This window comes from Leptosomus discolor, chromosome 26, assembly GCF_034619465.1.
Source record: "Leptosomus discolor isolate bLepDis1 chromosome 26, bLepDis1.hap2, whole genome shotgun sequence".
Taxonomy (NCBI): Eukaryota; Metazoa; Chordata; class Aves; order Leptosomiformes; family Leptosomidae; genus Leptosomus; species Leptosomus discolor.
Window position 1 is genome coordinate 1857613 of NC_141416.1, and position 24656 is coordinate 1882268.

Here is a 24656-nt window from a genome sequence, read left to right on the forward strand (position 1 = left end):
TGCTGGGGTTGGGGTTTGGTTTCTTTTTTTTTTTTTTTTTTTTTCTTTTTCCTCCATTTTTTTAAGTCCCAAGTGGGGAATCCCTCCCCCTTGCTGCAGGTGGATTCAGCTGAACGGCACACGTGGAGGCCAGGGAGGGGCTTTTAAAATAAAAGGAGAAAAAAATTAAAGCAACCAGCAGTTCCCACAGCCCCTGGGCCAGGTCCCATATCCCCCCCCCCCCCCCCAGTGTCCCCCCCACCTTCACCTCCCCGACCTCCCCCTCAGCTGTATCGCGTGGGGCTGTGAACGTGTAAATGATGTTTAATAATAGAGAAGAACCTAAAGTTTCTACGAGTTTTAGAGGAAGGAAACAAAACAAATCGCTTTGTAATCTTGGTTTTCAAGCACTTCAGTGCCTTTAGAGCGACTTCTGTTCAAGGGGGGGGAGGCTGGACTCGGGGCTGGGGGGGGGGGGGGGGGGCGATTACGCTACAGTAAAACTTCGGGCACTGCAAGAGGCTCTCAGGTATCCTTTATTCTTGTAGTAATAATGCAATTAAACTTTAGTGGTTTAACCCCTGCTGTGCCCTGTCTTGCTTACATGGCCCCACGGTGTCCCGGGAGGGGTCCTGTGTCCCCCGCCCCACCACACCGGTGTTGGTCCTGCCCCAAAATGGGGGTGGAAGGGGCCGAGTGCCCCCCTCCCCTTCCATCCCTGCTGCCCCAGGAGGCCTGAGCGCCCTCCCCCCCCCCTCCCCCCCCCCACACTGCAGGGCTGGGGGGACATCCCCAAATGAGGTGGGTGATTGCCTGCGACCACCGTTTTAGGGTGCCCCTGGCCTGGGGACCCTCCCCCCAATCAGTCCCCCATTAAGGCCCCCCCCCGCCCCCCCCCCCGCCCCAGGTGGTTCCTGGCCACTGGCAGCCAGCGTTTCAAAATAGAATTTTTGTTTTTTAATGCTAAATAATGAACATGACAAATAATTAGTGCTAAACAAAGAGACTGAGGACAGCGGGGTCACAGGCTGGCGCTGGGGGGCACCGGGAGCCACGGAGGGGACACGGGCTGGTTGGGGGGGGGGGGAGAAGTGTCACCATCTGACCTGCAGGACGGGCTGGGGGGTGGGGGGGGGGACACGGGGAGGCAAGGAAAACCAGCCAGGAATTATTGGGGGGGGGGGCGGGGGGGGCAGAAGCTTCACAGTCCCAAATTCCTAATTCCTGGAACAGTCGTGGGGAGAAAAAAAAAAAAAAAAAAGAAAAAAAGAAAAAAAAAAAAGGTGCTCGAAAGGAGCAGGAGGCAGCACCAAACCCCCCCCCCCGATGGGCAGCGGCCTCGAGGGACCCCCAGCCTTGACCTACCGGCCGAGGGGGCTGCGGGACGGTGCTGGTGCGGTGACCTGTGCTGGGGGGGGGGGGGGGGGGGGGGGGGGGGGGGGGCGCCCAGGGGGGAGCAGGGAGGGGGGGGGGAAAGGGGGGGGGGTGGGAAACAAAAAAGGGGCCGAGGGTGGGAGCGGAGAAATGCCGAGGAGGCGGTGGGGGGACATGCAGGGATGGGGGGGGGGAGACACGCACCGGGGGGGGGTGGGGTGGGGGGGTGCCACCACCGCTGCCTTCAAGTGGTGCCAGCAGAAGGCCCAAAGTCACGGCAGACACCAAAGGGGGGGAGGGGGGGGGGGCCAGGCCTGCGTGCCCCCCCCCCCTCCCGAGTCCTAAACATTTCATGAGATTGTGGGAGAGGGCACAGGACCCCAACGGGTGTAATACTGACGGGAGGGAGAGGAGGCAACGCGGGGGGGGCAAGTGCTACTGCCAACCCCCCCCCACCCCCCCCCGAGGCCCTTTGCTGGCTGCCACCCGCCGGACCCCGCGCGCCTGACACCAGCAGTTACCGCATGATCCGTTTCGCTTTGATTTTTCAGGAGCGGGGCTTTTTTTTTTTTTTCCTGCTTCCACTGCTTGGGTTTGTGGTGGGTTTTTTTTTTTTTTTTTTTTTTCCTTGTTTCATTTTGTCGAGGAGTCTTGGCAAAAGCAGCCCCGGGACGCTGCCGCGACTCGGCCTCCTTTTTACCATCGAGGACCGAGACCTCGTCCCCGGGGCGGGGGGGGGGCAAAGCTCAGGCCTGGGTCGGGCACGGAGCCGTTCTGGGAGAGGGAGGCCGGCGGCCATCACATGATGCCGTTGGTGAGGTACTGGAAGCCGTCGTAGAGCTTGGTGGTGATGGAGCGCATGCTGCCATCCACCATCTGCTCGATGAGCAGCTGCAGCTGCTCCTCCGTCATGTTCATGTGGAACCGCTCCTTCAGGTTGCGGATGGTGGACGAGCCGTGGAAACAGGGGAGCTGCGACCCTGCAGCGAGAGGAACAGGGCTTGGCACGGGGCGGGGGGGGCTGGGGCAGGCGCAGCCCCCACGGGCTCGGTGGCCTCCGTCCAGCGGGGCCGGCTCCTTGTCCCTGGTCCGCGGCCTGGGGCTTTCCTGGTAGCTGCCGGGCGGTGCCAGGGTTAGTCACAACCGGCTGCGGCAGAGGACGCCACGGCTGCTGCGCTCAGAGCCTGTTCCCCCTGCGAGGGAACGGCAGCCCCTTCCCTTGGGTGCGTTTTAGGCTTCCCCGGGGGCACAACGCTGCCATGGGCACATTTCTGCTCCGTTCCTGCTCCGGGTACCCCCAACGCCCCACACGCTGCGAGATCCAACAGGCAAAGGAGGGTCTGGGGACGCTCCCTCTCCCCCCCACCCCGGGAGACCCTCGCCCTGCTCAGACCAACGCGCTCCGATCGTGCAGCTCACACCTCCCGCGCAGCCGGGCGGACGTGGGGCACCCTTCAGCCTCACGGGATCCCGCGTCCCCCAACCCCTTTCCCCGTGCAGACCCCAGACCCAGAGACCGCTCCAGGCGCTCTCCAAGCCCCGCAAGTTCTCCTCCGTGTGCCGAGGGTCACTGAGCCCTTTTTTGGGCGATGCTCTGTGCAGCCCAGGCCCACGCGTGGCGTCCCTGTGCCCTCCGGCTCCCCCCCCTACCTTGCTGCATGATCTCCACGATCTGCACAACTTTGTCCATGTGCTTCCGGGCAGCGATGAGCCCCTGCAGCATCAGCATCTTGTAGTAGTTGAACATGTCCCCGTCCAGCCCACCCATCACCTGGAAGGGAGAGGTTGGGTGGGTGGAGGGCAGCGGATGGAGAAACCTTAGGCCAACAGCGCGCCCCGAGCAGAGGGACGGCCAGCAGGAGGGGCACGATGGGGTTTTTTTGGTTTTTTTTTTTTTAGGGAACCCGCACGGCAAACGGAGCACCTCCAGCTCTCGGCTCAGCTGGTCCCAGGCGCAGCCCGGCTGAGGCTGCAGAGCTGCGCAGGAACTGTGCCACCCGGCCGCCACGGCATCACCCCTCACCGCCCCGTGTCCCGTCCCGTGTCCCCCCCCGCCCCCCCGACTCACATCCACAAACTCCGTGGTGAGTTTGAAGGCAGACGTCTCAAAGCCAAGATTCCTGGGGGAGCTGGAGAGGATGAACCCGAAGTCGATGTGGATTATGTGTCCGTCCGCATCCAGCAAGATGTTGCCGTTGTGCCTGTGCGGGAGAGGGAAAACTTCCCCTTAAACTCTGCGGGCGCGTGCACGGCCCCGGGAGCAGCAGCCGCCTCTGCTCCCAGATTTCCCCGCTGTACCCGGGGACAAAACAATCAATCCCGGTAAAAGACCCAGGTACGGCGCGGGGACCCACCTGTCCTTGACCTGCAGCAGGTAACAGACCAGGCAGTAACCGGCACAGCTCTGCACGAAATTCCTCTGGGCCGTCAGGAAGGATTCGGTATTGTAATTGCCATGTTCTTGCAGGAAATAATCCAGCAGCGAAAGCAGGGATTGCTTCTTGATTTGGTGGATGGACACAGCATTCACGACTGGCTCAATCATGCCGCTGTCGGCGGAGATGACGAGGATTTTGTATGGCTTGATCCAGAGCGGGACACGCTCCTGTTCCCAGATGGACTGTGGGAGAGAGCGAGAAAATCCCTCAGGACCCAGGATGCAGCCCCGGCTCCCGTGGGCAGCCCCTCTCCCCTCTCACCTGCAACTGCTTGAGGACCTGGAAGGCGAGCAGCTCCTGCCGGAGGTCGTCCCCGCACTTGACAATGACAGAGAGGAGGCGCCAGGAGGGCAGGTGGCCGTAGGGAGACCCTTCCCGGATCCTCCTGCAGGGAATGGGTGAGGACAGGAGCGTGAGGAAAGGGAGGGTGGGCAGCAAGTCGGCCCGGAGGCCTCTCGCCAGGGGCTCGAGGGCAAGGAAAGCCGCTGGAAACGCTGAGCTGGGACGGGAGCAGAACGAGCTCCAGCGCCCAGGACTGCAAGAGCCGCACACCGAGCCCTCCAACCGCGGTGCAAACCCCACCTGAGCCACCAACCACCCCCAAGAACAGTAAAAGGGAATGAACGCCCCCAGCCCGTCCATCAGAACAAGGTGAACAAGGTTACCCCAAGTTTACAGAGCCCAGAGGGCTCCTCTCTCCCTCTTGCTCCAGGAGAAATTTGGGGGCTGGACACACACCTCAGAGCAGGAACACGAATGAGTTTATTTTGGGACAAGCCAAACTCTTCTGACGTAATGGACGTCTATAAACACCTGGTAAAGCCCCTCCAAGCCTGACCCAAGAGCAGCAAATCTGCCGTGGATTTTCTCCCTCCTCCAGCACACCCACCGCCCTCCCCGGGTCCCCAGTCAACCACCCACCCTGGGGACGAGCAGGGCCTGAAGCTGAGGCCACGGTTATTTAGGGGTCAATCAGAGAGCACTTTCCCTGCAGCGCCGCCACCGGCCCCGCACGCGCGTCCCCCGTCCGGCCCTACCTGACTTTCTCCTGCCAGGGCTCCTTCAGGGCGACAGCGGACGGGTCCTCGGGGTCCCTCCTGAAGGAGGTGGGGGTGTGCGCCAGCTGCTCCGAGAGCCGCCGCCTGCGCGGCAGAGCCGGTCGTCAGCGAAACCCGTGGCCGGGGGGGCGAAAGCGGCGGCACCCCGCGCACCCCGGTCCACAAAGCTCACGGATTCCCCCCTCCCAAACCCCGAGCCAGGGCCACGTCCACCGCTTCGCCGGCAGGAACGAGGCCAGCGGCTGAGCAGGGGAGGCCGTGCCTCTCCTCGGGGCTCTCACAACCCCCCCGCAGCCCAGGGTGCAGCCCCTCCTTAACCCACTCAGATGTTTTTTTTTTTCCCTCCAAGAACCTATAGAGAAATTTCACCCCTCCCGTTTTTACATCTGAACTCACCCACCCCAGTAAAGCCACTGCCCGGGCTGCTCTCGCCGCGCCGCCCTCACCTGATATCTCCAGCAGCGATGAACACCGGCTCCCGGCTCTCCTGACTGGTGATGCTGTCCACGGAGAACTGGGAGATGTTGTCGCAGCTGTTGGTGTGAATCTCCGGCAGCTGGGAGGGGAAGGGCGCGAGAGGCGGGATGTGGCGGCTACCGAAACGCGGCCCCCCCCCCCCCCCCCCCCCCGTCTCTCATCGCAGGCGGGAGCCGGGGTGGCCCCGAAGGGCCCATCGTCCCGCGAGGCCGCGGCGCCGGGTCCCGGCAGCGTCTCGCGAGGGACGACCCCTCGCCTGGCTCCCCCCCCCGGGCCTCACCTCCACCTGCAGCTCCACGATATCATCCACGGACCAAGCCTCGTCGTCGTTGTCGTAGTTGGGGACGGTGGTGAAGCTGCTGGTCCTCTGCTCGTGCGTGATCCCGCACTCGGGGAGGTTCTCGGCCGAGCGGGTGCTCCGGATGCGGTTCTCGGGGATCCGAGCGGGCACATTCGCTGTGTCGAAATTGTCACATTCAAGTACTTCCACGTAGATTAAATAGGGAGCCTGGGGGGGGGGAAGCACAACCGAGGGTCAGCAGGGCACGGCCGCTGCAAGGGCCGGGCGGCAGCACGACGCTCTCTGCTCCCGCGGGGGGGGGTGACCTGCTGCTTCCTGGCGCACGGTTTTTGGGGGCAAAGCCGCGCTTTTTCAGTAGATGTGGAACAGCTCCCCAGAGCGGGGCTGGACCCTGCAGAGACTGCTACAGCGCCCGTTCCAGGGGACGGTCGCTCTCAGGGGTATTTCCCCCCCCCTTCCCCGCGTCGCTCCCAGCCCTGGAAGCGGTACCACCACCCTCGGCCAGGCACGAAGCGTTTCTCGCGCTCGATGCCCAAACGGGGTGGGGGGGGGGGGGGGGGCCGTGCCGAGGACAAAAAAATAAATAAATAATCTGCCTTTCGAGGCCAAACTGTTCTCCGGCCGCTCGTACCTTGTCCTTGGAGTTGAGGACGACCGCCTGGGTGTGGGGCACCCGCACCACGTGATGGTCGAAGCCGGCCGTCGGGAGCCAGGCGCGCGCCGGCAGCTTGTGGTTCAGCAGCGACAGCTCCGAAATGAGCCGCTGGGTCTTCTGCTCTTTGGTGGGCAAGGTGGCCAGGCGCTTCCCGATGGCGATCAGGGATTTGATGAATTCTCTCTCGGGGGCAAGTCTGACAGGCTAAAGAAGGTTCAGGGAAGGAGGGCGGAGGGGTGGAGGGGGGGGGGGAGAGCGTTACACAGGCAGCAGGGCGATACGACGCCGGCGGTTTTGCCATCGGGCTCCGCGGTCTAAAAGCACCGGGCCGGACTCCGGAGAGAGGCAGCTGCTCTCTCCATCCCGCCCTCTTCCCCGCTCTCAGGTGATGCTCCCGTCACCGGAGAGCCGGGCAGGATCAAAGCGCTTTTCCTCCACCCGCTGCGCTCTCCCAAAATCCTCCTCCTCAAAACTCCGGAGCCGACGTCCCCCCCTGCCCCCGGAGCCCCAGGGCTGCAGCGGCCCGGAGCCCTCAGTCAGCAGAGGGAGCACGAATCGACCTCGTCCCCAGCTCGGCGCTGGGGATTTTTGTCGTATCCTCACCCACACTGATTGTGGCTCAGCGTGACCATGCGGCAAAGATCAAACTGCGATTTGGGGAAGCCCCTCGGCAGCCAGGAGCGCCTCCCCCCCCCCACCCCGTGGCTCCAGCCGAGCACCCCGCTCGACTTTCTCAAGCTTTTGAATCAGAACAACAAACGATTGCGGCTGATTTTGCCATGGAAGATGCAGAATTAAACTTGCAAAGTGTTCACTGTACAATCATGCTGGAAATGCACATGCAAAAAAAAAAAAAAGCGACGGAGCGTGAGAAAAAGGAAGCAAAGGAAAACGTCGGAGAGCCGGGAACGGCTGCGCAGCAACATAAAGGGATGGGGGGGAAAAAAAAAAAGAGGAGAAGGATCAGCCTGGAGGTTCCCTTTTGGGAAAGGGCAGGTGGGAAATGGTTTGTAGCTGTAGTCCACGTCAAAATTCCTGCCAAACTCGGGCGTCGGCGCTCTGCTCTCCTCCACAGCGCTCTGCCCTCCTGCCCGCCTCGCTGGCGAGCGCAGCAGAGGGGCCTCGGGACAGGAGGCAGCGTTTGCAGCCGAGCCGGGGCCATCGCTGCCGCCTACCAGGCAGGGGGTAAATACCCAAAACCCTGCACCGGCTGACGCCGCGCCCCCCGGTGGGACAGAAAGCGCCTGGTCCCGGCCAGACCCTGCTCTGCCTCGGCTCCTGCCACCCAGCGCTTCCCTGACCTCCGGGCCCGTTCCCCTCGATTACATTTAACCCCATTTCTGCAAAAAGCGGCACGATATTCCAAGGATGCTCCTTCCGGCGCCTCTCCCACCGAACCCCGGCGGCTGCGGTGTCCTGGCTGCTCTAAGGACCTTCAGCTCCCGGGTCGAGGCAGGTTTCCAGGTCTGGCACGCAGTCGATATTGTCCCCAAAAGGGCCCCGTGCCCCCTCGCCCGCTCAGGTCCCTGCGCGTTGCTTGTCCCAGCAGAATAATTTCATGGAAGAGCCGCCGGTGGGAATTTGGGATTGTGCCCAGAGAAGGTGCCCAGGCGCAGGAGCGGACCGTGAGCAAAGTCCTCCCGGTTCAGAGCTGCATCGGTCCGCGCGTCGCCAGCACAGGCGGTCCTTAAACCCCTTCTTCTCCAGGGAGCCCAAACCATCTCCCGAGGCACCTTCTCCTCATTTCACAGCAAGGGGGCGAAGCCGTCCCGACCCCGGGAGCGCCCCGCCGCCTCCGTCACCCGTTCTGCACCTCCGACGTTCGTGCTCCGGTCGAAAACCTTCAGCTCTCGCCTCCTCCAGCCAGGAACACGCGGCCGGGAAACGTCCTCCCCACCCCGTCCCGCTCCAAAGGCATCCCACCGAGCTCGGCCGCGGTCTCCGGTGCTAGCCACGGGAAGTTCCGCATCTTGTTATGGAGAAGCAGCTTTGGAAAACGGCATCAGCTGAACCGGGGCCGTCCCTGGCCGGAGGCATCGCGGGAAACGCCGTCTCCAGCCTGCCCGAGGAGCCGCGGAAAGCCCGTCGCGCTGAAGCTGGGCTGTGGGGAGCTGCTTTCGCCCCGGCTCCTCAACACCACGGTCCTGAAGCCAAGCGAGGAGAGGACGGGAGACGCTCTTCCCTCGTCCAACCACCCCAAGGATCCTTCTGCTGCTCTCAGCCAACGTAAATATTTACTTTCTACGTTTACTTTTCTACCACAGCACAACCCTGCACTGGCAGCGCTTCAGAACAAAAAAACCCCATCTCCTGCTCTTCAATCAGGCAGGGCTTTGGGTGTGCGTTTTGCCAAGACACACTCCAGGAGCGTCCTTCTCCCCACGTGGGCTCAAACCGCTTCCCAGGACCGGGCAGGGACGATGACACGGATCCGCTCCTGGCTGCGGGACCGGCAGAGGGGGGGAGATGCAGCTCCGGAGGCGTCACGGCGCGGCAAAGGGGCGAGGCTGGCCCAGCTCTGCGCAGCCATCGCGCCCGGCTGGTTTTGCCTGCGGGAGGTTTCGGCATCCCCAAAAACCAGGGGGTTAATTCGCGACGCTTTCTGGCCGCAGCCGCCGAAGCTTGCTGCTGTTCTACCTGCCTTTACCCCGACGTCCTGCCTCTCCTCCACCCAAACCACCACAATTCGTCATTTCAGAGCTTTATACAGCAAAAATCGTGGCCGCCCCCCACTTCTGCCGGCTCCCCCCCGCCAGACCTGACCTACTCGGAGCTGGAAACCACTCAGCGGTGCGGAGCAGAGCTGCTCCCCGGCCCCTCCGGCTCAGCTGCCTGCCGCGAGGCCGGCGGCACCGGCGCCGATAACCCATACCTGGCGCGGTTTCCAGGCGCCCTGACCGCTCGGCTCGGGGCAGGCGCCTGCAGCGGGGGCTAGAGATTCGGCGTAGATCTTGCCAAGAGCCCCAGCTGCTGCATCAACCGCCCGGCTAAACCACGGGGGTCCGCAAAGCCTGGCAGGTCAGGGCTCCTGCCGCGGGGCAGAGGAACGGGCACTCGCTGCCGCCCGGCCCCGGTCGGCACGGCCGAGGCGGATGAGGGGACGGCGACCACCATCGCCGCGGCTGGACGACTGCGAGGACGCTCCTGCGGCGCCCCGGGAGCCGAGGAGCCTGCGAGTGCTCTACCCCCGAGCCTCAAAAAGCCACGGGGGGACGGGGCGTCGCTGCCTCGGCTCGGCTCGGCTGGGAGGAGCAGGAGGGGGAATAAACAGAGGGATTTGCCCGAAGCCGGGCGGCAAACTGGGACTCGGAGCCCGGCGTCCCGCCTCCCACCCAAGCGGCCACGGCTGCCCGAGCATCCGACCGTCCCTCGCGCCTCTTCAAAGCGGCGGAGTTGGAGGAGATGGATAACAAATGAAAGGAGGAGCCTGCGCCGGGGTGGGCGGGGGGGTTAAAGCCTCGTGGCACCCGTGCTCCTGCCTCCTGCCCGCGCCGTGCCACGCGTGAAAGGTGTGGAAATCTTCCCGCTGAAGGCACAGAGGGACGAGAGCCGGGCACTAAAAAGGCCGGAGGTCCCCACACAAACCCGTCCCGGAGGAGGGGCTACGCCGGCGCCGCCGCCCCGGGGAGGTGGATTTGATCATGGACTACGTTACCGACCGTGTGGTCCCCACCGGGAGCCCCGGGCGGAGAGCACACACCCACCGGCAGGAGAATGACCCAGAGGAGGGAGATGCTATTGATTAAAAAAACAAAACCAAAAATGAAAAAAGGCTCGTTTTGAAAGGAAACGGCTCTATCAGGGAAACGCTGGGTTTTGATTGAGAGACCAAAGTTTAACACACAGGAGGAGAAAAATAATGATTCGTGGAAAAAGCAAATTAAATCCCATCTGGCAGAGAACTTTTAAGTAAAAGTCAAGGAAACAGCATTTCCTCTGTCATCTGCGGACGCCGCCACGCAAAGGTCAGCGACTGCTCGGACCCAAATCGGCAGCATCAGCCAAGTCCTTCCCCTGCCTCCGCCGGTCGCTGGCGGTCCGAGGGTTTCTCTCTCCCTCGCTGCCTTGGTTTTTTTTGGGAAGAGGCGGGGGAAACGAGCACCCAGGGCACCCCCCAGCCCCTCGGGGTTTTCTGCTTTGTTTTAGCCAAACCGGTTGCAAGCGAATTTGCCCAAAGCCCCCCTTTCCGCCGGCGTTTCGCCAAACAAGCGGGAAACGTTCAGACGAAGCCGGCACCGCCGCGATCCCGGCTGCTACGGCACGAGAGGCGGCCAGCACGGAGCCAGCGGCCGTGGCGGGGCGGGGGGGGAGATGCTGGCTTTGCCCTCGCCGGGGGCTCAAGCGGTGCGGCCATCGGGGGGGTGGGGGGACACGGCTGGGGACCAGAGCTGCTTGCGGTGCATCGCCGGGTGCCGGGGTTTAGTACTTTCGTGGCAGAGAGGAAATGCTGCTGTCGCGGGGAAGGCAGGCAGCCCGGGCGCAGGAACGAAACGGGCCACTTACGGGAGAGCATGACTTATCGAGACTTTCCGTACTCGAGGAGAGCTCCTGGGAAACGGAGGAAAGGGGGTTTGTTGGCGGTTTTGGGTGGTGGTGTTTGTTTAAAAGGAAAGAGAGGAAGGAGGGAGAGGGGGAGAAAAAGCAATAGTTTAGCTCCAGGTTCATAACCATCACTTTTCAATTAATTTTTTAATTTTTTATTTTTTTTTTTTCCCCACCCCATCCTAATTCCGCTGCCTTTTACTCTCGGATAGGAAGCGGCACCTAAGCCGGCACGTGCTGCTTCCAGAGTAACGCGACAACGATTTCACGGATCTAAACCGGAGCCGCTTCCAGCTGAGGCCACTCGTGGTGGCACCAAACAGGGAGCGGGGCTCGCGGCTCCTCGGCAGATCCTGCCGCTAAATGCCCATAAAACCCCCCGAGATTTTCCCCGTTTACATCCCTTAAAATATTCCTTCTACCCCAGGAGCATAACTAAGGTTCAGCTCTGACTTTCCTGGCTCAAATCAGCTGCAGAGACAAGTTGCTCGTGCCGACACCTGCCCCGAGACCAGCCTCTCTCCATCAACAAAACCACTTTATTTTTCTCCCCTGGACTCTAATCTAGCCTCTAATTTCAGCAGATAAAATTAACCCCAGGGAAACAGTCCTAAAAATTAAAACCACCCAACAACTAAACTATTTTTGAGCTGACAGACCCGTTTTCGCCAGCGGAGGGCTCATTTTACGAAGCGGCAGCCCTGCCCGGCCAAGCCAACCTTCCGTCCCACGAGCACAAACCCCGGTTCCCCGCAGCCGCCCCAACAGCCGCTTCCACCTCCGCCCCAACCGCCCCACGAGTTCAGCAGCGCCGCGCTCAGAGCCCGTAAATCCATTATTTTCACGCCAAAAAGAGATAAAATGGAGCTTCACGCCCCTGAGACCGGTGTGTAATTGGTTTTAAAATTCACTTCCTAAAAGAAACAAACAGGTCTGGGTTCAGTATGTTAATTACAGGGATACGCTAATTCCACCAGGCTTAGTCTCACCAGAAGCAATAACAGCGTTTAAATTAATCGCTTCCGCGTGACCGCGTAAAACCCGAACGGTGCCGAGACCCCGCACGGCTCACCGGGAGAAAAATGCCTGGAGCCTCCATGGATTCAGGCCGCTGCCTTCCTTCCCAGGCACCGGCCTCGTTCCTGGATCTTTAATCAGATGGTTTGGGGCCAGTTTCCCCCGTTTTGTTGTAAATAAAGAAAATCTCTACCCAGGAGGTGAGCAAGGCTGTAGGCCGGTGCGGTCGGGAGGGAATCCGAAAAGCTTTGGAAAACGGCAGGGAACCCGAAAAGCTTTGGAAAACGGGAGGGAACCCGAAAAGCTTTGGAAAACGGGAGGGAACCCGAAAAGCTTTGGAAAACACCATCCTGCCACGTTTGCTCGTAGGCAGGAGGAGAGCCGTCGCCTCTAGACCCCATCTACTGGATGCGCTTTGCCCAGTTCAGCTCCCGTCGAAATAAACCCCGGGTTAGAAGCTCGTCTTCCCAAAGCATCCCTAACGCATCCCCTGTCGCAAAGCAAATCGCACGGATTCCCCCTCCACCTCCGGCAGCCACGACCCCGGCGCCGGCCGAGCCGAGCCAGGGCTGGACCCAATCCCCGGCACATTTTCAAGCTGAGCCTATTCCACTAAAGCCAGTCTGCAACGACTGAGGGCAGAGTTTTCAACTTCCTCTCAGATTTAGGACCCAAGCTCCCAATTTTCATTTGAAACGTAAATCAAGGTGACACACAACCCGTCCGGCGCAGGAGCACGCCCTCCCCTTGGCCGTGCACGGCCTCTGCTCCCCGACGGCCTCCCGAGCGGCACCTGCAATGCTGTCAGGGCTCTGATCCCACTGGAAACCTTTAAATATCGATTTAACGACTTTTATCCAAAAAATGCAGGTTCTGAAAATTGCAACCGTTGGCTACAGGAGCTGGAGACGACCCCCCAGGTCAGCAAAACCTGCTGCTAAACCGAAGCCCCTCGGAGCACTGAAGAGGTGTCAGCGCTGTCACAGGTCTAAACGGAGGGGCTGCCTCCGAACGAGGAGGTCACCGCGCAGCTCGCGGAGCTACCGGAGGCTGCCCGCGACACCGGAGCAGAAAGAGCCGCTCTGGGGCAGCACCTGCAACAGCCTCCCCCAAGAGACAGGCACGTCGGCGTGAGCCATCCCGGTGTAGGAAAGCCGGGAGAGCAGGAAAACCTGTCAAAGCTTCGGTTTCCCCGGAGACAACCCACAGCGCCGGCAGTCCCTAAGCTGAGCCAGGCACCTCCCTGAGCCCAAAACCCCCCGGAGGCGCCCGTATCGACACGGACTCTGACCTCCAGGTTACCCGCGCCGGGATTTTGCCGATGTCTCGGCCGCCCAAACCAGCGGCACGGTGCCGGGAAGCCGGCACGGCCTCGCGGTTTGTGCCATCACGCAGAAAACGAGTCAGAGCCGGCTCCGGGGGGTGAGTTCCCCCACGGTTCAGCGCCGGGTCTGTCACCGAGCTGCTCCGCGGACTGAGCGCGGCCGAGACCTCGGCTTTTTCACCTCCTCTCTGGGATGGCTCCGGTGGCCGTTGCGGCTCGATCGCCCGCTCACCACGCCGGGAGCGTGAAACCTGCTCGCAGCACGAGGCCTGGATCCGGAGAACAGGAATAACAAGCTCGGAGGGGGAATTCAGCGCATCTGATTTTTCGCTTAGTGTCCAACCCTCTGGCATAATCTCAGCAGCTCCGGACACGTCCGGGGCCGGTTCCTCCCCACCCGCCCGCGCTTCCAGCGGCAGCATTTCAGGGGCAGCTTCGCTCCCCAGCTCCGGACGAGCTGCAGGGGCAGGAAAAGCCGGGGCAGAGCTTGGCCTAAACCCACCCGCTTCACCCCAAGGGCAGAGCTGCCGAAGGACCCGCTGCAGCCCCCCCCCAGGGGCTCGGTCATTCTTATTCCCCTACGTTCACCGCAGCACAACTCTGCCCCACGACACAGTGGGGCAACCAGACCCACTGGCCACCCAAGGAAAGACGTTTTTGGGGCCTCTATTTGGTATCTGACCGTTTCCCCAGCGAGGTCAGGTCGGTGCACGGCAGCCGGCCAGCGAACCGCAATCAAAAAAGTGCAACAGGGAACACAGCTCGTGGTGCGAGCAGACCCGGCGAAGTTCGGCTTCCCCCAGAACGCACCCTACATCCCCCAAACCTTCCTCGCCCTGCAACAGCGCCAGCCAACCCAAAGCTTCCTGCGACACCTCGCACGGCCCCTCGCCGGGGACCTGGGGGGGCTGCTTCGGCACAGGGCACGCTGGCTGGTGTCAGCAAGGGCACAAACCTCTGCAAAGCAGCCGATTCGGCAAGGCAGAAAAGAAATTCGGCGTGTTTCTGGCTTCTCCTCTCTGCGGCATTTGGTCGATGCTTCAAAAAGTTGCTGCTGGAGGAGACAAGGATCGCACGAGACTCATTTCCCTGGGAAACCGGGCTGGAAGGAGCGGGAAAATGAACCACATTCAAGGGGTGCCAGCAGCACGGCTCCGCTCCCTTGCAAACTCGACATATGGATGAGCCGTTTGCCAAGCGCGGGCGAGTTTCCAGATCTGTCACTCGGGAAACAAGAAGCCTTGAACGTTTAAAGCCCTGGTCTCAGCCGAAACGTAGGCGCAAGGCGCGTTGACGGTCGGTCGCGGCCGTCGCCGGCTCCTTCCCCTTCACCCATCGCTCTGCCCCGCGGCTGGGACAAGGCTCCTCCTCCGCCGCCACCTCTGCAGGGTTTGCTTTGGGGTTTCACACCTAAAATCCTTCGTCTCTCTTAAGATGTTGGAACGTTCAGCCTGAGTTTCTACCGGTAAACACATACTGTCACACCGATAAAAATACCTTCATCTCTCTTTGTAAAGCGCTTGACAGCGAGGAGCTCAGCACGCCTTGGCCCCAACCTTGCTTTCGCTTCCACAAATCCTTTCCAGAAGGACCTTCCTACCTGTTATAAAACTAAAGCAGGTATTATGGATGGCAGCGTTTTAGACCTTAAAAAAATAACTCTAAATCAAGACAGCTCTTGAGAGGCAAACGCCTCGCCAATGCTGCCTGTATTACGGGGAAATGGAGACGTTTTAGCGAAAAGACATCAAACCAGACGCCCGGAGGAGTCAGGACTTTGCAGCGCGAGGGACTGGTGTCGCTGCGGCCAAGTGGAAACCCGGCGTGCCGAGGGACGCCCCACCAAATCCAAAGGGACGATGCAGAAAAGACACAAAACCTCCCAAGTCGTGGGACCCCTCCGTGGGCAGCGCCGCCTTGGCGGCCGTTTGCCACGACAGCATCGAAAGCGACTCTCCGGCAGCCACGCTGCTGTTATCGCGGCGGGGAGACGAGCTCCACCAGAAAAAGCACCTTCGCCAGCACCGCTGAAGGTGCAATTCCAGAGGTAAAAGGCCAACGCTCCTCCACGCCCCGACGGGCAAAGGCGGGGCAGGGAATGGGCTAAAAAGCGAAAGACCAGGGTCAGGCGTGTTGTCAGCCTCGACTCGAACGCCGCTTCCACGCGCCTCCGATAAGCGAAGCGGCGCCCAAGTGCAGATGCGAACCCTCGCTGCCGTTTCTCAAGGGAGAACGCTGAGGCTGCTGTTAAAAAAACCCCCTGATCCCCCCTCCCCGCCGTGGGCAGCGCTCGCGTCGCGTGAAAAGCTTTGCTTCTTCCTCCACCACCCGCCCACGCGCCGTGGCCCCGAGTGAACAGCGAGGCGCTGGCATTTCAGAAGCTGCCGCTTCCAGCGCTCCCTTCCCGGCAGCCAGACGAGATTCTTAACCGATTATTCAATTAGCAGTTTTCTAATTAAAATTTTTTTTTGTTTTTGTTTTTTGTTTTTTTTTTTTTTTACTTGACTAGAGGAACCAGTTCAGCCAAACAGTTCTGTTCGCACGGAGACACAAGGCTGCCCGGCTCGCTCCTCCACCAGCCCGGCTCTGAGCAGGCGCCGGGCTCAGGCTGGCAGCTAAAGCAAGCCGTTCCCATTTAAAACCAGCTGGTTTGAATCCAGTTGGTCACAGAGATTTAACACAACCTGCTTTTCCCTCCCTGCTCTACATATTTCGAACCTTGATCTTAGCTCGCGAAGGATCTGAGAGATGAACCAGCCCCTCCCTCCCCAGGCAGCCAGCGCGATTTATTCTTCCCACCTCCGAGGCTTCGGGAGTCAAAACGCTGGTGGGAGGCAGAGGGGGGCACCGGGAGCTTCCTCCCCGTTTCACCCAAGCGCAGGCTCTCACCTATAAAGTTTGCTGCATCTGCCCTAATATTTAAATGACTTAAAACTCCAGGACTCGCCCTCACAGTCCCGGATTCCTCAGCACCACCAGCGCTGCACCCTGCCACGCTGGCAGGGACGCTGGGGTCAAATCGTGGGGCACGGCTCGCAGCGGAGATAAAGGGCTGAGTACGGGTGGCTGGTGCAAAGCCCAGCCTGCCGGACGGGAAAACCGGGGAGCGAAACAGCTCGCAGCCAGCCTCGACTTTAACTCAGAGTCGTGGGGTTTCATTTTTGAAAAGCATTTTCCAAAAGCAGCAGCCCTACGAGAAAGGCGAAGGGGTGCAGCAGAGCAGCGGCGCCTCCCGGGCACGTTTACCCTCCCAAAAATGCCAATTCACCTCATCTAGGGGAGCACAGACCCTGGGGGGGAGGTTCTTGTCCATCCCTAGAGAGGTGGGGGAGATGAGAGCGGGAACCGGGGACGGGTTAAGGCGCCGCCGCCGCGAGGATCCGAGGCAGAGGCATTCGCACGCTGCAAAGGCAGCGCAACCTGTTTGGGCAACGAATCCCCCGGGGCGGACGCTGGCGAGGGCTCGCTGCACCTTTACGGCAAATCCTCTTGGGTTTACGGAGGCGCCATTAGAAACCAACCACCCCACAGCCGGCAAGGCTCGAGTCCCGCAGAGCCAGCTAAAGCGAAGGCGACCAGACAGCAAGGTAACCTCCTCTGCCTCAAGCCCAGCCCTCCCTCACCCCAACGGGTCTCTCTAGCTCCGCTCGAGAGGTTTCTGGTAGCTCGGCCCAGCCACAAGCGGTTCTACTCAAGTTGAAGCAGCTGCTCTGCCCTGGCTGAGGTTTTGTTCCGAGGCTGCTGCCTGCAGCCCTGCCAAAACCCCGGGGAGCCGGACACGATGTCCCACCCTCGGCCAGCGTCCGCCCCAGCGAGGCTCCACCAGCCCAACCCCACCACGTTTCTCTGCCCAGCGCGACCGACTCCATAACGCGCCGCAGGCAGCGAGGGACCCGTCTCAGAACTTTAACCTTTAAACAGGCAAGAAGGAAGCAAAGCATCCCCACGGCACAGCGCCGGGACGGCAACTGCCCCCGCGTCCGCAGCACGGGGATCTCGGCCACGGTCTGTCCACCTCAGACCATCTCCTACACCAAAAACTCGCCAGCGCTCCCCTGGTTTCCAGCATCAGGTTACAGCAAGTTTCTCCCCTCCAGGTCTCAAGTTGCTCAGGTGGAAAATTCAATGCCCAGCAGCCCCGGCACATTGAATCCAGCCTTTGTCTCTAAACGGATCAGAGAACGGGACACACCTCGGCTCAAAATACAACCACCACCCTGGAAACCGGGGCTGGAAGGAAGGCCAAGGCCCTCCGCCTCGACCTGGAGGGACACGAGACACCGCGAGTTTCAAGCTTCTGGCTTTTCCTCCACGTGCTTTTGTATTAATTGAAAAGTAATAAACGCGAAATAAATTTACACCACAGGAACCGTATCATGGAATTACGTTACGGACACACAGGCCGGTGAGGATCAAAAACCCACAGGGCAAACAGCACTTGAAATAAAACCTCTCCTGCCCGTTACAACGGTGGTTATGCAGCACAAAGCGACAACTGGAACATAAAAGACCTCAGCGGGAAGAATTATCCTCTAGAACCAAAGTGCCACGGCTGCAGGCGACCGCGGGGGAAAGGACAGGCTCATCCCAGGGGTCACTACGGACTTTGCTACGAGCCGTCCCCCACCGTGCTCTAAAACCAACGCAGAGGGTTGGGTTTTTTTTTTTTTTCCTTAAGTAGCATTAGCACCTGCTTTGGGTCTGACTCAGCTAATCCGGGAAGGGCAGGTATCGGAGGCCCGCGCAGAGGAGCGGCTGCGAAGGACAGAGGCACCTGTAAGAGCCTAGAAACAGGGAGGGCCCGGCACTGCGCTTCGAGGAAGATGTCCAGAGAAATAAAACCCCGGAGGTCTAGAAGGGGTGACCTGCAGGCAAGGCAGAAGAGGCAAAATCGTTCAGTGGGGAGAAGACCGATGGGAGATGGGAAAAAAATCACCCCAAAATTGTCCAGCGGAGAGAGGACTGAGGGGAAACGAACCCAGAAACAGCCAACTTCTCCGCAAAGCCTCTCCTCCATCCTCCGCCCCTCTCCTCCTCCGGGATTGGGGACAACACAGGGCGGCTGAAGAAAAGGTGTGTTTTACCCTCGGCTGGGTTGTATCTGGTTTTGTTGTTGGGGTTTTTTTAGACACTGGAAAGAGAGCTGCACAGCCCAGCGCCGGGTGAGCCCGCAGGCCGAGGCCGAGGCGAGGCCAGGCGCTGCAGGCAGCGCTCGGCCAGGGAGATTCAGGCGTCGCAGCCTTCCGCAACCGGGCGAGCGACTTCTTCCTTTTACAGTCGAGTTTTGCAATTTTTTTTGCGAAGAGAGGAACAGAAGTTACTCAGGAGGCGCGGCAGAAGCAGGTTCCCGACGCACGGCTCGACGGCACGGGCGCCGGCAGCAGAGACGCAGCAGCAAAAAGGGAATGAGGCAACCCCCCAGATGAGCACACACGAGATTTCATCGCTGTAAACCCCCTAGTGCGGGGAAGTCTGGGGAACAAGCTAAGGGCTGAGCCCAGCACACACAATTCAGCCACCCGCGGGTTTCCTGGACTTGTAGATTAAAGTATCTTAAAGCGGCGATTTCCAGAACTCGCTGGAATTCACACCAGACCTTCCCAGCGCCTCCAAGACCTGGCCAGCTCCGGGGAAGCTGCTTTTTGCAGGCGATTGCCGGCTTCCAACAGGAGGCAATAACATGCAGCACTTAAAATAACAGAGGCCCAGCAAGCTGGATGGGGAGGCGGGGGATATCTGGGGGCCAGGGAAGCTCTTACAGTGCCTCGAGTATCCCTGCTGCTGTGCAGCGTTTCAACAGCTTGCCCCGGCCTCTGGATCGAAACAAGTTTCAGCCATTGCCAGGAGAAACTCTTCGCGGCGCTGCTTTCACCCACCATTCATGTAAAGCTTCGGTTTCCATTATTCAAGCAGCTGCAGCCGGCGTGAGCAGAGGCACCCCGGCGCGTCCTGCTCTCCGTCAGCCCCGCGTTCTCCACCGAGCGGCCGACGGGCAGAGACGGGAAAGATTCATTTACCCATCGGCAAAGGCCGTGGCCCCCGGCTCGCAGCTGGGTTTTCGCCCAAGGACTGCGGGGAGCAGGACAGGGTGGTTTCGACTTGAAACCAGCCCGGCCGACTGCCGCTTCACACCTCTGAAACCCCCGTCAAACCCTTGTCCAAAGGAGCCTTCCCCAAGTCCGGCAGGAGATCACGCAACCCCTTCCTATGATTTACAGCCCGGCGCGGAGCTGAGGGAAAGGGGGAATGTCGGGCAAGGCAGGAAAGCCAAGAAATACTCCACCGTTACGAAAACAGTCACGAGATCTCGAATGTCTAGACGGAGCCGCGGGGAAGTCGGCTTTCAAGGTCTCATCCCCACGAGGCACCGGGCTGACCCAGAAAGGAGCCGCGCGGGGCCTGGCTGGTCTGCCCGGGGGCCGGGTGAGCGGCTGCCAAAGCCCCGCCGGGGCCGAACCTCTGGTAGCGCGGTTTTACGAACCGTTTCCGAGCCTGCTGAGCCATCCCCGGCTGGAGAGGTGAACCACCTCCCCGGGGGAGGACGTGAACTTCTGGAGTTCTGGCAAGAGGCACAGCTCACCTCTTCCGTCCTCCCCTGCCGCTCAGCCCCGCATCTCTCACCGTCTCAGGCTGACGCTTGTGCTAAAAACCCACCAGCCCTTCAAAACGAAGCACCAAAATAACAATTTTTAAGTTTCCAGCTCTCTTCCCTCCAGTCTGACAGCCCCGCTACCAAGGACGTGGCTCATCCTTTTGCGACGTCACCCTCTGCCAGCAGATGCGTGACATGAACAACCTGCATTTTCTGGGGGAGAAACCCGGCTCGAGCGGAACCACTCACTCTCCCGCGAGCACGCGGAGTCGCGCAGCGTGCCCCGATACAGCACCTCAGCGCCAAAGCAACTCTGTGCCGGTAACTTTTTGACACTTAAAATAAACACCACGGAGCCCACGGGAGCTGTTGGGTTTGGAAGAACACGCGTGTGCCCGAGTTCACCCACTGAACTGCCGTTTGCTTTGGCATTAAACGGCATTAGCGCCCAACCCTGGAAACTGGAAGCGTCCCCTCCGTGCAGCCCAGCCCCCTTCAGCAGGGAAAGCCGGGCTTTCCACCGTCCTGGAGCTGCGAGAAGACGACAGAAATCCAAGGCAGAGCTCGGCACAGGGCAGCAGCCGCGGACAAACCCCACAGCTGCAGCTCTCGGCCCTTTGGGCCAGGTGGGCGCGTGCCCCAGGGGCTCGTTTTGGCCGGTGGAGCCGACGGGTTTGTCCGCTCTCCTCCTGCTCCCAGCTCTCAGCTGCCCAGGGCCCTTCCTGCCTGCAGAGAAACCTCACCGTTGCTAAATCTGAACAAGTCGGGACAAGGAGGAAATCAGATTTCCAGCAGCGATCAGATGGCTGCAAGATTGCAAAACGGAGACACCGGCCGAGTTGCCCAAATCGTGTGGGAATTCAGCAGCGTCGGAAGTGACTCAGTCCCCCTGACCCAGCTCTCTGCCTTACCTTGAAGCCGTCTAACACCCTCCCTTCCCCTCACACCGAGAAAACTCCCCTTCTGAGCCCCTCCAGTGTGACCCACTGGTGTGTGTCGGTTTGCTTAGCGACACGGGAACCAAAACTTCGATCTTTTGCAGCAACTAGGACAGAAAAACCTCTGCAGTAAAGGAGGAGCTATGAAGTGAGAACCAACCGTACGGGCACGGCCCTGGGGCCATCCTTTCCCTTTCCCTGAGCCTTGGAGAGCCCCAACGTTACCTCCTCCTCGCTCTCGACTTTGGGATTGCTGGCTGTGCGCTTCAGATTGCTGCTCAGGCTGATGGTAACGGTGGCGTCCGACTTGGACCTCTGGTGAGTCCTTTTGGAAGGAGACAGCCCCATATCGGGTGCCGGGCTCAGCGACGGCAGCTCCCTCTTCTTGTAAGCTGGCTTCAACTCGTCCGAGAGGATGAGTTTCCGCAGCTTGGTCCCCCGGGAGTGTCGCTGAGTGGAGATGTGCATGTCCGAGGAGTAGGCGCCCAGCAGCAGGGCACACTGCAGGGAGAAGTTGATGCTCTGCCGGCAGCGGTGCACGATGTAGGGCTTGATCGCATCTCCCACGTCCTCGTCCATGTGAATGTACATGTTCAGCAGCTGTGGCAGGTAGAAGTCCACTTCTTCGTTCCTAAAGCAGAACAACCTATTCCCAATGTAAGCCTGCACACCAGGTTCCTTTGAATTGTACAAGTATGAAATGGCCATGGAGATGTCAAAGAGTTTGGACTCAAAGAGCCGGAGGAGCCAGGACTGCTTCGCGGAGTTATTCTTCTGCCGCTTCCGGGCAGTTTTCACCGTGTTGGCCGCGGTCTCGTCCTCCTCCTGGATCTTAGAGGCCGTGCCGGGCGGATCGTCCAAGCACTTGATCTCACAGCCCTCCCCGATGTCTCCGTTGGCCAAATCCACCGCGGGCCGCGGGGCACGCTCGGCCTCGCTGCCATCGGCCGGTTTGGTTAAGCTGTCGGAGGAGACGCCGTGCATCAACTTGACCTTCTCCAGGACCTCTTCGCAGGCTTTCTTCGCCACCTCGGGGTCGATGACCGCCAGCTCCCCGACACCTTCCGTGATGACGCTGAGAGACGTCCCGCCATTCCCCTGGGGCGCTGAGCCGGGCGCCTGGTCCAAGCCTGTCCCTCGGGCTGGGTCTGCAACAGAGTCTCCCATAGCAGTGGCGGGTCTGCACGCCTCAAAGCTGGAAAGAGAACAAGACAGAAAAGGAAGAGTCAGGGACGCAATCTGCGGAGGAGACCCGCTTCCAGCCCGAAGGTGGGAAAACAGGAATCCACGCTGGGACACACCTCAAGGGAAACCGAGAGCCGAGACGAGGTTTGGTGCAAACCTTTTCAAAAAGCCTTGGTCTAGAGAGGGGAGGTGCCCCAAGCCAACGCACGCCGGCCCAGCGCGAGGCCGAGCTGGTCACGTTGGGTTTTAAAGGTCTTCCCGGTGCCCCTTCCACTCAGGCTCGAAAGAGAGCTGCAAGCATCTATCAGCCATTACACAAAATTTCCCCGTTACCATGACGATACAAAAAAACTGAGCAAGCCAAAAAGAGAAAGAGAGGCCGGGGGGGGGGAAATAAATAATAAAATAACCAGGTTGCTTTATGCTCTTCACCCTCAGAGGCATCAAAGGACCACGGGCTGGGTGGATCCTGTGGCTCTGCCGCTTGCTGGAGAAGGTGAAGTTTCTCCCCCGCGCCGAGCTTTGGCTCATTTAACCTCCCTTCGGGACGGAGGGCAACAGCGGTACGCGGCGCTTCGCCGGTGAAATCCGGTGCCGGGCGCTGGGCGAGCGGAGAGCCGGAGCAAGAACCAAGTTTGTCGCAACAAGGGCCCGGTTTTCAAAGCCCAGACACCGATGCCCAGATTACGTATCCTCGCCAACGATTAGCACTTAATTATGTTTCAAAAATAAGATAAATGAGGGATGGAACGCGCTTCCCGGTTTCCCATCTCGATGAAAAGAGCAGCGGTGGCATCTCTACAGATAACCAGCAAGAATAAAGGCGGCCAGTGCCAAGTGAAATCGTCCTCTAAAAATAAAATAAGGCACTCCATTCAATCTCACATCATTACCGCGGCCCCGACTGCTTCCCTTTATTGCTCATGGGCTACAACAAGACAGCTCGTGATCAGCAGAAGGGCACAATGCCTTTTACAAACGTTAAGCACTGCAAGCAGATTGCCAGTTCCCTCCTGCTTTTCACGTCCAGCACGGTGGAAAAAATTACTGTCTTTGGAAAAGGAGTTCACTGAACCATTTGCTGCCTGCCTGTTCCCCCAACGACCCCCAGCCCGTTTCGCCCGCAGCGGCTGCGCCGGCGGGTTCTTGCAACGAGGTATTTCCCCGTTAATTTAATGACCTGGTTTTATCTGTTTATTTTTACAAGCGATTACAGCTCCCGACGCGGGAGGAAGGGGCGAGGGAACCCACGGCGTTTCTTTCTAAATATTCCAAGCGAGTGAAAACGAGGTCGGTGCGTCCAGATGCGAGCGCCGCTTCCCAGCGACCGGTTTCCTCCTCTTGTTTTCGAAGCACTTGAGCTCTAACTACGAAGTCAAAGAAGCCTGACCAAAGTTCAGCAGTCTGAACCGATATGAATAGCATCTTTCACCCCGTCCGCACGGCAGCAACGCACAACGTTTTCCTCTGTGCCGGCCGCTCCCGTCGGTACAAATCCCACATGCTTCAAATATTTGTGGTCATTAGTTCCTAAAGACTTTGCGAGCTGAAGGAAGTTGTTTTTCCTTCTTAGTGAGCCCAGCCTTGCCCCACGAAAGCCCAGACGATCTAATTTTTAAATTAACACCACGCCAGCGAAGAGGAGATCCCTCGGTGTAACTCAGCAAGGCGGGATTGGAAGAGGCACGGAGCGGAGCCGGGTGCAAGGAAGGGGCGCGCAGAGCTGGGCTCGTGCCGGCGCTGCTGGGGTCCCTCAAACATCCGCATCAAGACAAGTGGGATGAAAAATAAAAAAAAAATAAATAATTCAGTGGTGGCACCTGCCCAAGTCCCGAACCGGCTCCACGGCCACGCGCCGGGTGCAGAAGTCCCGGCGATGCCGGGCGGCTGGGTTGCCCACAGAGGGGAAACGCTTTTGACGTCCTCCTTGCCGGGTTGTAGAGGGAGAAAGCGCACAGGATCCCGTTCAACCTCCCCCCCCCCCCGGGATCACGCAGGTGAAGCGACGGCACACGCTGCAACTCCGGACACGAAACCTCTTCCACGCCCGCAGGAGAGGCTGGAGCCGACCCGACCGCCTCGCACGAGGCGGCCTGACGACTCCGAGGCGCCCGCGTCGCGGCCGCCCGAGCAGAGCCGCTCCCGCCACCAGCCCAAACGCCCCGATCCTCTCGCCACCTCCACCCGGCCGGTGAGGCCCGGTGAGGCCCCGTGCGCCGGCTCTGCCCCGGAGCAGGCGGCCGGCCAGAGCGCGCAACCGCCGAGTGGGTTAAACTTGGATTAAGGAACTGCGCAAGATAAATCCGCCCACGGGCCTGCAGGTTACCTCTGCGCCGCGGCACGGCTCTGAAACCCCGCACGGCTTTTTCGCTTTTAAAATCAGTGCATTGCATTTTTGTATTATTATTATTTTGCTTTTCAGCCCCCCCCCGACACTCACACAGCCGCCTTCTTCGGTGACATCCCGGCACTGGGCCCCTTCGGAACCCGCCAAGGACACGTCCCCACTCGCAGCGCTCCCCCAAAACCCCAGCGAGGGACTTCCCTCCCCGCCTCCTGCGCCTCGCCGCGTTTTTCCCCGGTTCACACCGCCACTCGTTAAACACACCACAACGCACGATTTACCTCTCGAGGCGCAGCGTAACTCCCCTATTCCACATCGCTGCTCTCAACGGGGACAAAAACCCCATCAGCTGCACACAATGAAGCAATCCAGCCTGGAAAAGAGGCTGAGCTGAACTCATGTGGTTCATCCTCCACCCACGGCCATAACGGG

The 24656-nt window shown here is 60.2% G+C and overlaps 1 protein-coding gene across 6 annotated transcripts; it reads right to left on the reverse strand.

Moving 5' to 3' along the window:
• Positions 1 to 2093: 2093 nt before the first annotated feature.
• On the reverse strand, positions 2094 to 24633 carry PI4KB (phosphatidylinositol 4-kinase beta). 6 transcript variants are annotated; one of them, XM_086478536.1, is made up of 12 exons: positions 24506 to 24633; positions 20921 to 21890; positions 10786 to 10830; positions 6259 to 6486; positions 5607 to 5834; positions 5296 to 5405; positions 4829 to 4933; positions 4053 to 4176; positions 3708 to 3973; positions 3422 to 3554; positions 3004 to 3124; positions 2094 to 2333 (listed from the first exon to the last, which is right to left on the reverse strand). In XM_086478536.1, the coding sequence occupies exons 1-12, from the start codon at positions 24631 to 24633 to the stop codon at positions 2152 to 2154; spliced, it is 2640 nt and encodes an 879-aa protein (XP_086334662.1). In that variant the 3' UTR covers positions 2094 to 2151. The 6 variants fall into 6 exon arrangements, with proteins under 6 accessions (XP_086334662.1, XP_086334667.1, XP_086334666.1 ...); XM_086478541.1 differs by lacking the exon at positions 24506 to 24633 and having other exon boundaries at positions 20921 to 21581; positions 21648 to 21874; XM_086478540.1 differs by lacking the exons at positions 10786 to 10830; positions 24506 to 24633 and having other exon boundaries at positions 20921 to 21628; positions 21671 to 21874.
• Positions 24634 to 24656: the final 23 nt, after the last annotated feature.